The following is a 16,482-nucleotide window of genomic DNA, read 5'->3' as shown; positions in this document are numbered from 1 at the left end:
TTTCAATTTATTAAAAATACGATTTTAGAGACATAAAAAAACGATATTGAGATAACGACCTCACAAGGCTCGTTCACATAACGAAGCTTGTACGTAAAATATTAATATAATGTTATTTTATCAACTTCAAACAATTATATTGTCTGTTTTCAACTGTGCTTAAAGACTACGGAGAGAAGGATAAGGATAAAATAAATGAATAAACAGTACATACCTGTCCAAGAATATACAAACTGCAATAAAATATTTATATACACCAACAGTATCCAAATCGGAGCCTTATTCAACATGATTCAATGATTACTTCCCATTCAAACCATTATAACTTGTCGATTGATAACTATCTATTGAATCATACTAGTCAATAGTTCTTCACTTCATTTAGTATCGCTAATACCAAGTAAAAAATAAAATCAGTAAATTTCACAAAAACAATGTTCATAATTACTAGACAAAACAATGCCAAGTGGGAAACTTCTGCAAAACTGTGCGCATGTCGTAGAGGAAAACACGGTGTTATTTTACCATATATAGATTCTCTTCATGTCGACTAGATATTGATCCAATACGAGAGATAGGAGACCGACTGTCATTAAGTTTTTAACACAACTGATATATATGGCGGAAAAAAGTGTTGAAAATTCTCTTCTGTTTGCTTTTTCGACGTTTTGTTATTTGTTTAAAGCATGAATAATGAAATGAAATGGCATCTTCACTTAATCCGGATATTTATTGCAGATATGACAAGAATCTTGATAATTTAATAAAGAGGCAATTCAACTGAAATTTTTCTTCTCCACAAAACACTTGTTCAAAGGGAAGTTTTCTAATGAGACTGTGATATGGAAACGTAATGGATTTAAGGATCTACTTTAAAATAAATAATCGAATAAAACAGGTCCATATTACTTCATCTGAAGAAACTATTGATACATTATTTGGCAATTTCTAAATTATTAAGGACGATATTGAGCATGGTATTGATGAATCGTCTCAAAAAGGAAATTGTGGTCTGTGGATTTATTCATTCCACTTCTTGCTATTATCTTTTAGGATCAACTTAAATGCAATTTAGGGCCTCGAAATATTCAATCATATACGTGAACATTATGTTACATCATGAACATAACTTGACAAGCATAAAGGTATTTCAATACAAGTAACTCCCAACATTATTTTGCTCTGAGCACGGTTTCCCATCAACAAAGTAACATTATTTTTCTTTGAGCACGGTTTCACCATACCAAACTAACAATGTTTTGAACTATGGGTATATTGACTAGCTGAAAAGGAGTGCAGAGTTGAGAAACCCATTCTTGGGATAGTATAAGGGACTAAATGTTACTAGATGTCAAGGTTGTTCATTCATCTGAAGTGTTATCTTGAAGGTATGACATTATGTTTTAGTGGTATTTACAATACATTTAGTTGTAATCCCTACATTAGGCTAAACCTTATTAGTATCCATGATTTTCATATATATCTGACTGGCAATGTCTTCTAACTGATTGTCTCATAAATAAAAATGGAATTAAAATCAACGACTAATGATCAGTTGTAGACGAAAATAGTTGAAACTTGGCTTATGGAGAGCGGGGTTGTTTCTAAAACTGCCAAAACTATGAATTAAAATATGGTTAATATGCCCAAGGTTAAGAAAGTCAGTTGAGGTTCCGTGTGATGATACCTTGAAAATCCAACACTCTCCCCCTTTCCCCCTTCTCCCACAATAAAGACCCCGAAATATACCAATGTATTGTCATCATACATATAATATAATAATTTGTCAATATGATTTACCATCTAAACTCAACCAATACAAACTTCAAATTACGGCGTTCTGTTCGCCTACTATTAAATAAAAAGTTAAATTTTCACGTCAATTAACATTTACCAAGTACAAAGTATTTCTTGGCTTTGTTATATGTATACAATAGTGAATTCAAAGATTGCATGTTTCGTTAATATCGTTTTGATTAATATCCATTCTTTTCAATATCATACATCTTAAAAAGAAAAGGAAAAATAAAAGTCGTATAATAGTAATCGTCTGTTAGTACAATGTGTCATCGTATGCTTTATATTCATATAACCATTTCCAAAACTGTGAATATCTGTCCTATGAAAAAACACGTAAAAACAACGTAAAATGCAAGGTGCAAGTAATGTTGAAAACCACAATTTTTTTACATTTAGAATATATTTTTGTTTGAAAACACTGTTCTGGAAAAAAAAAGAAATACTTCAAACTTCGGAATATGTTTCAAATGAAGCCAGTAGATTCAAAATAAGGAGTTAATGAAACTGAAAATGAGTTAATTAACTTGAAGCTGTATGGTAAATGAAACTTATATAATATCTTAGGAGATGTTCCAGCTATTTTGCCCCGTGCTTTCCACGAAGTCGATAAGGAACAATTGTTAACTGAAACTGATAATGATTTTCCTAACAATATTACTCTGTAAATATGTGTTTGACCAAGTCGTGAAAACTGGCCACAATAACTATAAATTATTAAGAAGATTGTCAGTAATTGCTCTCACCTAGCCTCATTTTTAAAGGTTTATTGTCATCTAATCTTGACTAGTAGATAATAAGTAAGCAGCCTGATGAGTAGGATCAAGATATGCATGCAGTCTTATTATTTCAAAGGGGAATTTTTAAATTCAAGGGTTTCATGCTGGTGAAGAACATGGCTTTAAGCCTTTAAAACTGTAAACTTATCTTTATGTCATCATTGGCTCAACTAGATGAGTGGAGACCCATGGACTTAAGTTGGTCGTTGTCCCCCTCGCCCCGAATATTTTTTTTAACTTCTGCTCTCCTGCGTTTGTTTTTGTTGGTAGTTCAACCAGTCCCTTTGATAGTTGAACCAATGGAGTTCGAAGCTATTGAAAAACAACACTGGAAATTTTATGACCCACACAGATGGCTGTTTTCGCATTTCATGCAACATGTTATTATTGTTTTAATGACGAACAATTTCGTTTTAGAACATTGTTTGATGTGTGATGTAATATGGCTACTGATTATTTTGTTTATGTCGTTATTAAAGATTATTTACTGACATAAAATGGATTCTGAAACCGATTACTTGGTATATCGGTCATATTAGCACATTTTGTCAACGTGAAGGCCTTACACTATAGTAAGCATAGTTATCATTATTGGTCATTGAAGCCAAGATCCCTAACTTGTACACTGATAATGAAATAAGTTTTTCACCAGCTGATTCGACTAATGAAGGCCAGTAACGCAGTGCAGTGCAATGAAGAACAGCGGCATGAGCCCACTCCTATTTGATCTTCAAGTGTTAAGGAACAATAACATGGACAGCCTGCCCGAACGCCTAGACTCTTTTCTTGCATCACTGACGGGGAAACCAGGTGAAAGAATTTATTTATTGAATTTATTGTGACATTATGTTGCAATTGATCTTTGATCTTCAGGTTAGCGAGAAATCGCCAAACACACTGAACCACCGTACACCCCCACCCCCACTCCACATACACAATCTTTACATTAATATGAATATAATATCTGTATCTAGCATCTATTCCGGGATAAGTATGACGCATTTGTTATATCCTTATTGCAGTATTATTCATATCTAAGATTTATTGGCAATTAGTCAGCATGTCACGGATGTACCGTTTTCAGTCCAGCTTTGCAAGAGATATGTTCAATCAATGAAAATTGGTCTGCATATATTTTTAACTCTGGGCGATTATCTTGTTTATTGTTTATAATGTTCTGACCAGTTAATCACGGTAGAATTTTAGAAAATGTTGGATCCTACGAGAGAGTACGCCGTCCAAAAAAATCGGCTCGTGCATAACTATAGCTTCTAGTGTTTTTCTCACTCACCAAATATTCTTTTCCTCGAAATGTTTTGAAAGCTTACTGATGATATGAATAGGATGATCTGCTGCGTAAGAGCTCAATGTAACATAAAATCTTCAGCCAAGTAGTCATTCGAGTACCGAAGAACCGATGGAAGACGTGTGACTTACTTGCACTCAATATGTTTTTTCTTACTGGCAACTAGTGCTTGTGGGTAAGTCATAAACTAATTGGTTGTTAAATTAATGTCATCCCAGGTTAAAGTAATTGTAATTGCCTGGAGTAGGTTTCTTATATTACTTTGCAGTAAATAGATATACACATGTATAAAAACAAACATGAGCCATGCATAGTTATACATTCAAAGTTTTCTTCAAATTGCTTTGATTCATTTTTTACCAAAAATGATTTTGAATTAAGATAATTGCCATGCCTAAAGCAATGGTTAAATTGGTTGTACAAAGTCCAAAACTGGTTTTTCTCATCTGCTATCGATTTTTGAAACTTGTTTAGTTTATCTAAACTTTTAACCTGCCTTCATTGATGAGCTGAGATCTTAGCCACCACTTCTATTCAGTCGAGTTTAATGATGGAAAACGAGTGAGTTAAAAGAGAAATTTAATCTTTCAAACTTTGTCCAATTGACTAACGCTAGAAGTTGATCTGTCTTAATCAACAAGTCTCATTAGACGTGGGAGATACATCAACAGTGTTTATCTCTACTTATCATTCTGTCTTGCAGCCTCTGATCATTTCTTAAATCAATATTTATGTCCTTTTGTGGTGTCGCAGCCAACCCGATTCTATCTACTAGATAACCGAGGGAAACTTCTGTGGAATGACAGATATGGGCACTTTTTCTTCTTTGAATACATTCTTGATCAAAACTAGATAGTGCCTTAATAGCATGTGCTGAAGCTTCTTTCAGGACTTTCTTTCCCCACACACTTCAATAGAGTAGAGTCGCAAAGTCTTTAAATTTTGTGTCGTTTCATTGAACATTGAGAAAATTTCGAAAAAGTATGTTTTTTTGCAAGAAAATAAATAAATAGAACGATTTAATACACATCATTATTATTTTTTCCAGCTTGGCCATACTTAGCATTTATCCTGGATTTTAGTGTAGCCTCACATGAAATAAATTTATATACATGTAGCGTGTTTAGGTTCAGAAAATATAATTTTTCCAGAAGTTAGAGCAAAATGAAATGCAGGTTTGCATTATAACAAGAACCAAAACTACTGCATTGTTGTGTTAAGTATACGAGATTAACGTTATGACTAAACGAATGACACACTTGCGACGCTATCGGAGAGTGACATCAGATGTCTCGGAAGAATGAACATTGCCTGTGCCTCTAACGACAACTGCTTCAGTACTCATTATAGCAGAACTTCATTAAAGTGAGTGATGATATTTTTCTGTCACCATGCACCTCCTAACTATACCTCTAAAATTGATTTTATGTATTTTTATTCAATTATGATATTCCATTGAATATCGGCTGTGATTATCCAAGTAAATCATTCAGTAGACAGGAACCTGCTTCAAAAAACTTTTTAAACAAATCTATATTTTTCAAATTGTTTCAACTGAGAAAGTAACTTGATTGAATTACATACTTTCCACCTATCACATGGTATCTGCGTAAATGACAATTCGTTGACTTATTGACGAACCGGCGAATATGACCATTTTTCAGAAAATCTCTTTTTGGGATATTATTACTTAGTTGATTATGCACTTTCGTTTAGTGTTAGTTGTTACGATGTAACCTTTTTGCCTACTTTGATTGCATAAGATAGTTTTGTTACTTATCGACAAAGTGACGAATGATCCCCCGCAGTTACTATTGACAACCATAGTGGCAAATACCAATAACTTTTTCCGAACCTAACCAATGCCCCCAATTTACCAAAAGGGACATAAATTTTGCAGTTAAACCTGGGCCATAGATTGATGTAATATATGAAGGCCAACATCATTAAAAATAGTGTTTCATTAATTTGTAGGTCCAGCCGAATTAGACCTAAAACTTCATTTGCATTTTTCTCAAAAAGTGAAAAAGGCCATTTTCAATAGTTCGTCATTAAGTCGACGAATTATTCGGATGCTTAAAATAAAGATTAAAGGATTCGTCATCCATTTGGCCAATCGTACCTTAGTCTCAGAAATAAGTAATATTGTTCGCAGGTCACTGTCAAACTTTGAGCCTCCAAATCCGTGTGTGTACAGAGTTATCCATATATGAAAGTTAAGAAAACAGCTCAAGAAAACAACTCGTCTTTTCTTCAGACTGCCATATATATAAAAGACATATGGAAATAGAAAGTCAAATTCCTAGTTTGATATATTTTGGAAGGAATTTTCTAGTACTTCTTATGACTATTTACATATATTCCAGGCTTGAATCAATCCCCCAAATAATAGAATCCGTCCCTTTATATTTGATTTTTAATTAATGCTTCTCCTTCACCCATAGCAATATTTCAGAGCGTTGACATAGCCACATGTTTTACAATTACTAGTATTTTTTAATGCAAATTTTTTTTGTCGAACTCAAAACAACTAATTGCAGACTTTTATTTTATTTACTTCATTGTATAATGTGTCGTTTGAAATCATTCGCTATTTATATTACATGTTTGAAGAAATTTGTATTGTCAGTTTGTCGTGCTCGTTTAACTAAAAGAACGGTCAATATTATCAAATATTCATTTGAAGACAATGTACAGAAATAACCTATAAAGTTTCTAATTATGGAATCAGTGACGTCAGAAAAGAATAAAACAAATTACTAGGACAGATATGAGATAAATTTGTCACTAAGGCAAAAATAATTATTGTTAAAATGGAGGTAATAACCACCGTAGTTTGGTGGATCTGAATATGTCATGGAGTAATTGTTATTTCAAAGTCATTATGACTTACTTTAACTAAATACAAACTATAACTAACTCTTAATAACCATCACCCAACTTGCATTCAGAATCTATGATGTTTCTGAAAAGGTATCATATGTTATTCCACGACAAAGATGGTGACATAGCAGCTGTGTGTATATATATCCTTCCAGAATTTAGTATAGAAAATGATATATTCTATTCTTTTGAATTGCCTACTTATGTATCTGATCTGATTTCGGATTTGATATTTTTGGTAGATTCCCTTTTAATCACTGACAGATGAGATAAAAATGTGCCCGAAATCCCCAAAGTAGGATTTAAAAGCCATTCCATAATGGCGTACAAAAAATAATGATGTATTGAGATAGAATATTTATATATTGACGGCAGATGTACTGACAAAATGTGTGGGTGCTGGTACGAAAAATGAAGATGATCTTTAAAAAAAAAAACTAGATGAATGAGCGAAAAAAAAATGCTGAAGACGTATTGGCAAGAAGTGTTATTGTATATATTGTAAAGATAGGGTAAAAGTAAGCGTGTGTACATAAGAATTGTTTTTGTAGTGCCTTTGAAGTATTGATTTTCAATTTCAATTGCTATCCGTAATATAATCCTCAATACACAGATTTGCAGAATTATTCAAGTGCATCCACACCAGAAATGTGAATAAGGCACTAAAGGTGGGGAAAATTGGACGAGCTAAAATAAATAATTTATTAATAACTATTTATATTCAAGGCGATAACTAATATATATTATTCATACAATATACATCAAAGCAACTTCTTTAAGCTAAAACACTTAGCTACACCATCAGTATTTGTATCGAATCATCTTATCTCAGGTTATCTTTCGTCATATTTCAGTAAACTTTTCACAATTTCACAACCGCTTGATAATATTCAATGCCCAAATTCTTAACTGCTAACAAACAGTGCCGTTATCGCATTATGTTAGTTAGCTAACTGAATCCATTCTGAATTCGTTAAGGAGTAAGTTAAACGCCCATTGATCTATATTTCACACATCAAGTTGTTTTATCTGGTTTAGTTGATGGCATTATGACCAACAGATATATAGTTGACATAAAGGTCCCGAGAACAAATATCCAAAATAAAACACGATCAACCACAATTCCAACCTCTTGCCATTGTTTGCACAAAAACTCATTTCTGTCTTTTTCACTTTCGCGGCACATTAACTCATGGACTTTACCTAACAGGTCGTTTAGTTCTTGAGAATCCATTTTGTCTTCACGGCGCCTATTCACTCGTTCTTTTATACGTGCATTGTTCGGTTCGCCATTTTCAAAATCAATTAAACCACAGCCGGAATCATGTGAAATATTATTAGCTATACCTTTGTATAGCATTTGATTACCCTGCTTACTCGTGCATCTTACTATTGTTCCGTCGAATCCGGCACTAGGGACAAATCTAAGCTTTATACAACACACTTTGGACAGAATAAGGACAAGATGTTTTAAAAACGGTGGAATTATCTTCTCACGAAGTCCGCTGTTACTGATATTACTGACTACTACCGCCATGATAACTGATAATGAAGTTAAGGACATTATAACTGTTAAATATATACCTGGAATGATAAAGAGACCTATATAAATACATGAACTAAGAAGAAATGTTTTAAGGTCTTTTCGGTACAGATCAAAGGCTTTAAGTGGCTTAGTATTTCAACGGCCGATTGTATTTTGAATGAGTTTTTAGATGATAACTATGATTCTGATATTTGTTCTTGTATTTTGGTAACACGCCGATTTCTGACATTAAATGGATTGCCAATTACGATAGGTCAAGGAAATTCATATCATGAAAGTTATAGAAGTACTGTCATGCTAGAGACATGTTAATATCATAACGCTTGTTTTCAAACGTTTGATATGTGAAACTTTGTAATTATGGTATTCGAAATGGAGATGAAGAGTAAAATTAGATCCAGTATATTTGAAGTGGAGACATCAACAATTAATCAAAGAGTATGAAAGTTGTCTCGATGAAGGGTAAATGTCATTTACTATTGAGTATTTATCAATAAGCACACGACCTTTATCTGTAAATAGACTAAATCATCTGATGACCAATCCAGTCTTAACTATTTGTCTGTAGCTTGAGGCTGAGGAAGACCGAAAGTCTGTCTCGTTTATAAAATAAAAGTCGGGTGAAATTGTGCTTTTATGTCTTTGGGAGTTGTACGCCAGTAAACGAGACTACATAAAAATTCAATTTAAAACGATGTTGATTTCAGTGTTGCTTTAATGCATCCAAGAGTTGGTCACACAAATTATCATTGTAAGCATTTAAGTGTGACATATACCCTTATGTCGACACAAACTGGAAATTTCATTTCTTTGCGATCAGATTTAGTCGGAAAAGAGTAAGATTTTCGCCGACTAAGTGCCGTATTCAGCTCAAAGTAAAAAATTCTTATACAGCACAACCATTGTCGAGTCGATGTGCTTAATCCCGTAATCCTTAATAGTTAAGAAGTAAACAACATTGGTTATTTAAATTTCTTTAAATCATGCAAATGACAATTAAATCATTCTTTTACAGTTTCTTCCTTTAAGTCATTTAATCTCCTGAGTTTGTCGTAATGCAATAAATCTTTCTATAGACAATGAAAGCCTTACACGTTGAAGGTCTGCTATACTATTGTTTCGGCACTGTTGTGAATATTAATGACGACTGAACGGATGATTTATACCATTGAGAGATGTTTAAGCATGTTGAAACACTGTTCATGTAAATCGACTCAATACAAGTTGCTCATTTAATCATCTTGGTAGACTTAGACAACTTGAAATAATATAATGATTAAGTAAAGTTAATTAGACGAGAACCATCTGGGGATCACAACTATACTTACCAATCAATGGTACAAAACTTGAAGTAGCAGGCATATTCTCAGCTATCAGCAACATAAAGACAGAAAATGCCAATAAAACTGTCAAACCAAGAGTAACCTTTTCACCACTATCTGGACTCATCCAAAATACCAATAATGTCAATACAGATAGCATGATACATGGTACAATTACATTATACATATAATACAGTGTTCGCCGTCTCAGATGAATGGAAAACGTTACATCTGGAAATGGTTCAGGACAGCAAGGATATTTAACTACATGGCGTTCAGCGTTAACACTCAATAAATCCCATTCACCATTACTAACAAAGTTCGATAGATCCACTGGTTTCGATCGGTTAAATACATCAACCTGAAAACCATCATAAGCCCAGGATCCAAATTTCATGTAACAAAGTTGATCATCAAACGGGAAGTAAGTAATATCAATATGACAGGTACTGCGAAATTTTACTATTGGTGGCCAAAAGACTTTTCCTTCATTAGATACCATCGCTAACGCCTGCATGTACCCATTGGTGTAGTCTTCGGCACTGAAATGAAAATACATAGATTAAATTTAATTATTGAGGTTTTATACACGTAATTGAGAAGGATGATATTGCCTTTTATTGAAACGAATGGTCTTGTCTATCGCGCTCCTGCTAAGAATTACAGAATACCATTCCACCTTACAATTTTCAAGTAAATTTTCTTATATCTGACGGTCTATTATTTATTTAACTCCTGAACTATTGCACTGAAACATTCAATTCATCAACAGTTAAGTTTAATTGTTTGAGTCAACCTTATTTACTGTGGTTGCTTGGCTTCAATAAATATTCAATACTTGTATAATATCTCTATTACTGTGAGTGTAAAGTCAACTATGTTAAAACATTCTGGTTTCACTCAAGTTCTCAAGGGCCATACATCAGAATCGTAAACATTAAATTCGAACCACTGGGTTTGACCATGATAGATTATGTGATTAAAGTGTCTTGTGTATTGAAAAGTGTCACAAGTAAATGAAACTGAGTTAGTTTTTAAGGTAATAACTTCACGATTATATCGTTTGAATTGACTCAACTTGTAACTGTTATGAAAATCGCAATTCAATTTGTATGCTAGGCACAAGGTTTTTACCTGTTATATAGAATAATATCCGGTTTCCATATTTTATGACATGGAACTCGTAAAACTTTTAAACCATTAAATTCATCAGGATTCCATTTCAATTTCTCATCAAACCATTCCTGAAAAAAATCCAGAAAATTTATTTGCCCAAGACTCAAGGGTACTGCCATGAATCAAAACAAACCAAGTATCTTTCATGTATGCGTGACTTACTTCGGACACCGCAAAATAAACATGTAAAATAAATATAAACATGCATGAACGCCAACAACAGGTTTAGAACTTTGGGCTTGGCACATATATTGTTTGCGACTGGTTGTTATGGAAGCAGACCATATTATATCTGAAAATTTTTATTTACAGCTGAGATAAGCTCCATAAGTTGTTATCAATACTGTAGTGTAAAACTAGCACAGTATGTTTCTGAATAGTCTTGAACACAGGCTGGGTATCAATTAACTTAATGAGCAAAGGTTAAGTCTGTTCTCATATGAATTGATTATTAATCACCATTCTGAACAACTATACAATAGTCATGTTTCATTATTGGTAATTGACAAATTCAGTACAAGAATGGACTTAACATTGGTGGTGTTATCTCCCCTTCGATACATCTCCAAAAAGTATTTACCACCACGACGAAACATTTTTTTTCACGAGTGCGAAATATATAGCCGTTTTCGGAAGGAATACAGTTAATTCGTAACTCCTTAAATTGCAATTACTGCCAGTAATTACAGACAATTTTTTTTTAAAAGTCAGAAAACAATTCGAGTGATAGAACTTTCACAGGGATTTAAATGTCAATAATACAATTAACTTTCCAATAAACCTTTTTCAAAACTTACAAATTGACGTCATTGTACATACCTGATCTAACCAGACATTGGTGGTCATAACTTGATTTTTTTCTTCCTGAAATGACAAGTAAATTATTAGGCTTGAACCCCGCATCTTTTCCGAAAGCGTTTGATGAAACTCATTTAAGCTTATTCAAGTAAAACTTTTTTTTACAAGTTTCTTGATCCCAAAAGACTTCCTAAATCATTTGCATGTAAGTGACTTTCGTAGTTTTTTGTGCCGAACATAATGTAATTAGATGTCATTGAATTTTTTACATAGCAGTTATTGACTGATAATGGCATAATCGACAATATTGTACTCTACAATGAATAATAAATTATCGCTTTTCGTGTAACGGGACTGAACTGATATAGATTTTAATAGAACTGGGGCTAATTAAAGTAGTTGTTTATTAAATGTCTGAAATTACATAATATGTATTAAGTTCTTTTTGTACATGATATGTATGATCCTGGAAAAAATATGTTTTCAAAATCATCGGGCTAATTACGGCGGCAACTAGTTCCAAAATAGCCAGAAAATCAAAGCAACAGAAGGTCGCCTCTAAAACAGGAAAATATGGCAAATGCAAGCATGACAAAAAAGACAGTAATTCGTAAGGGTTCTTCATTTCCTGCTATCCTGTGATTTAGGAACTTTCGTAACAACAGTCAGATGTCAATGAAACCTGCTGCCTAATTTATCTTGATATATTAGTAATTCATGAATACGTTTATACGTCATAAATCATCATGACTGAGATGAGCTGCTCACATTCCCCTTGATATACAATAATGTATTTTAAGTGCTATTATGGTAAATATGATTATTTTTTATGGTAAATCAATAATATTATATTAACTGATGATTATATATGACTCTATTATATCACATTATTTTATCCTTTCTACCCTAAACCTTCTATATACCTCATCAACTTTAGTCTATATGATCCCCTACAGCACAATCTTTATCTGAAAAAATGATCTTTAGCGTCGCATTCTATTACCAGTTGAAATAAATTCCATTAACGTAGAAAAGAAGATCTGGTTAAGATGGTAACTGAGGTTAAGATGAATTAAATAATATTTCATTGAAGGGCTATATAAAATAAGATCAAATTTGGGAAACTATTTTGTGACCACAGTACTATGACTCAAAACATTTCGAAAAATAGTGTCTGAAGAAAAAATTGTTTTTACTTATGGATTGTTTTTGAGCGTTTGTACACAGATAATGTAGATTAACACTACTTCAAAGATAGCTTTCGTTGCAAGGTAACATACGCCCACTGGCAGCTGTCAGAAATAATAAAACAGTCTTTAGTGACTAAAGTACAAATTTTCTCATATTGAAGAAATTATTTATGCTGAATAATTCCACAAAATTTTTTAAAATCAATATCAATAACCCAAATACAACAAACAATTAAATCACACAGCTCTAATCAAGGGCAAAAAACAACTTTTGACGCATGTTTACAAAGTCAAGGGCAATAACTCAAAAAATGTTCATCAAAAATATCTCTTGTTAGAACTTGTCTGAGATCTCATCAATTCCAATGATCACACCAAGTTTCATCAGAATCGGTTGAAAACTGTGATCAATGATCACACCAAGTTTCATCAGAATCGGTTGAAAACTGTAGCTTCTATTGTGCTCACGAATAAATTTTGACGCGTTTTTACAAAGTCAAGGGCAATAACTCGAAAACCGTACATCAAAAATGCATCAAGTTAGAACTTGTCCGAGATCTTATCAATTCCAATGATCACAACAAGTTTCATCAGAATCGGTTGAAAACTGTAGCTTCAATCCTGCTCACAAACTATTTCCACGCATTTTAACAAAGTCAAGGGCAATAACTCAAATAGAGAAAAACGTCAAGTCACGACACGATATTTCGGTGAAAAATTATCCGATCATCACGAAAATCAATAGGGATCTTTTCATAATGACATTGACACACGAAATAAAAATCAAAAGAATCTGTAAAGAATTGTAGCCTGTAGAGTGAGCACGAGTTGCACAATATAGCTAATAGAGAAAAACGTCAAGTCAGACACGATATTTCGGTGAAAAATTATCCGATCATCACGAAATCAATAGGGATCATCTTCATAATGACATTGACACACAAAATAAAAATCAAAAGAATCTGTTAAAAATTGTAGCCTGTAGAGTGAGCACGAGTTGCACAATATAGCTAATAGAGTAAAACGTCAAGTCAGACACGATATTTCGGTGAAAAATTATCCGATCATCACGAAAATCAATAGGGATCATCATAACAATATTGACATACAAAATAAAAATCAAAAGAATCCATAAAGAACTGTAGCCTGTAGAGTGAGCACGAGCCAAATGTGAACGGACGGACCGACGGACCGACGGGGTGATTACAATATACGCCTATCTTGCGTGTGGGCGTATAAAAACATATATGTGTGGAAGAGTTGATAACTCGGGAAACATCATTTTTGAGCCAATGTTGTTCAAGCCTACCTAACGAAGAGAGTCATCATGAATGCTTTTCCACTACAGATTCCGGATTGACAAGGAATTAAAATTATTAATGTTGTCGTTTCCCATGAAATTATGAAGACCTTGTCAGCAGCAATCACAATTTTTAATGGTATACTATAAATTTTAATAAGGTAATTGTCATTGTTGGAATGCTCGACCGCCCAATTTACTGGTGTCGCGATTTTCAAATTTGTACCCTAAAAGTTGGACAGCAACACAATTCATTGCATTTATTTTTTCAGAGACAGTGTAGCAAGCACTATTAAACAATAATTGCATTAAACCCACACATGTATTACTTACCACATCAAAAATCTGTGTCAATGTAATACCGATATAAACATTGACTGGATGAGAAGCATTGAATACAGGTCTGGTATGGTTATCATAATAATGCATCAAAGTCATAAACAATCTCTGTTCATCTGTTAATATTGGAACACTTCTATTAAAACATATCTCATATTCTGAAATATATTATAGTATGTAATATCATTGAATCATCTGAATTGAATGGAATGAGGAGACACTATACGGTTGTATTTGCTTTCACCAGATCTGTCGCAGTTGGTAAGAGAGAAAAGCTATTATAGGAATTGCTTGGCCAACCTGCGATCCGGTTGAATGTTTTTGGAAGAAAGATATATGTGCATAAGCAGCTGAATGAAACTGCGATTTTGTTAGTCATTCGTGTCAAGTCGACTAAATCCAACGATATATCAGATTCTCTCAGTCACTCCATTCGGATTTTTTTTATCCCGGTTTCACCCTGTAAGAGGGAAAATATGTGCTATTACTTTGCGTGAATATTTGCAGCTCGCACAAATTATTGTAAAAAAAATAGAACGTTCAAATATTATACGGTCACACGTCTAGGAAAACTCATTATTAAGTGTGACTAACATGTTCAATTGATTTTATAAAAAGTTAGAGCCTTCCAGTTAACATCTTGAAAAGAACTAAATGAAATGTTATGTATAAGAACACGATCCGCGATCAATTTAACATCAGCAACCAAATGAATGCAGCCCGAATGTCACCATCCTGTTGAAAGCAAAACGTGAGTATAAATATAAATGTACCCCTTATAGCTTGAGTCATTTGGTGCCATTTTAAAACAGTTCAAAATACACCAACTTTTGAAACGTTTGAATGCCCTTTCGGTGTAATGCTGCACTGAAGTGTAGTAAATATATGGCCATTATTCATGGAGGTGGTATTTTGTACCAAATCTTAAGCTTGAACTGTTCAATCTTTATATATCAGTTAGCATAAACATGGATACTTTTCACATGCAATTTCCGGCTTTGAAATGTCAAATCTGGTAGACATATCTTCAGGCAAATGTGAAGTCTGATGTACGTGAGCATTAATATAAGCAATTCAGTATTATACATACCTGCTACCGACTCCACATAATAATTATATAACAGACAACAATATGTCCAAAATATCAAAATGCCACAAATCTTCATTATAAAGCCATTAGAATTGTCTACTTCTTCTGATCACAATAATAACTTATTGCTGAAATATTAACACAGGTTTACCAATTCCCAATAGAATAATTATCGTTATACGAACAACTTAACAGTAGTTTTAACACATGGATTAAAGCCTTGTCTGGCAGTATCATAAAGAATGGTAAAATTTATCTACAGTGCAAATTCACAAAAAGGCGGTAACCTGAACGATGTTAGTATAAACAAACTGAAATGTTAAATATTCTTATAATTTTTCCATTAAAGGAAATAGTGATGCGGGATGGGGAACGGGTGTTTTCATTCTGCTTTATTCCGTTCTCGTCTCAGGAATCCATGGAAGGAGATTTTCAGTAGGATATCAGTATGTCAACACAATATATGGACATACTTAGTCTTGTGGCATTCCACTTGCGATACAGTTTATTCAAAAAGTGTTTTCGTTTATTTTGGTAAATTAATTGTTATCAACAAAGTGTGTCCAGTTATGCACATGTAATTGAAATGAATGCTTAATTGACAGTGGTAATAGTACTGTAGTCTATGTACTTACACATGCTAACTTAATGTAATGAGTCGAAAATAATGAACATGCTTGATTTGATTCCTTGGACGTGAAGCGATCTGTCACTTCCATGTCATGACTCTACATAGATGGTTAATTTACTTTCCTGATTTACGATTCTTGTTTGGTCTTCAAAACTGCATGATGGCGATGTAAACTTTCTTGAAGGATAAATTTGTATGGGTTATGCTTGATTTCTATACTGAGGGGTGAAATCGGAGAGTTCGGTTAAAAAGAATAGCCTTTAGCAAATATTTTCTAATTCAGAAACTGTTTTCTTTATACCACTAATTTCAGCCCATGGGAGAG

At 33.2% G+C, this 16,482-nt stretch overlaps 1 protein-coding gene across 1 annotated transcript; it reads right to left on the bottom strand.

The window, feature by feature from the left end:
- Positions 1–7,780: 7,780 nt before the first annotated feature.
- On the bottom strand, positions 7,781–15,602 carry LOTGIDRAFT_152289 (hypothetical protein; the record flags this gene model as incomplete). The annotated part of the gene is made up of 6 exons (XM_009045735.1): positions 7,781–8,349; positions 9,640–10,175; positions 10,768–10,877; positions 11,629–11,673; positions 14,431–14,594; positions 15,527–15,602. 6 exons carry the CDS (start codon positions 15,600–15,602, stop codon positions 7,781–7,783), a joined length of 1,500 nt encoding a protein of 499 aa, XP_009043983.1.
- Positions 15,603–16,482: the final 880 nt, after the last annotated feature.

Source organism: Lottia gigantea (assembly GCF_000327385.1).
Source record: "Lottia gigantea unplaced genomic scaffold LOTGIsca_1, whole genome shotgun sequence".
Taxonomy (NCBI): domain Eukaryota; kingdom Metazoa; phylum Mollusca; class Gastropoda; family Lottiidae; genus Lottia; species Lottia gigantea.
Note: the sequence above shows the minus strand (reverse complement) of the source record. Positions and strands in the feature narration are given on the sequence as shown.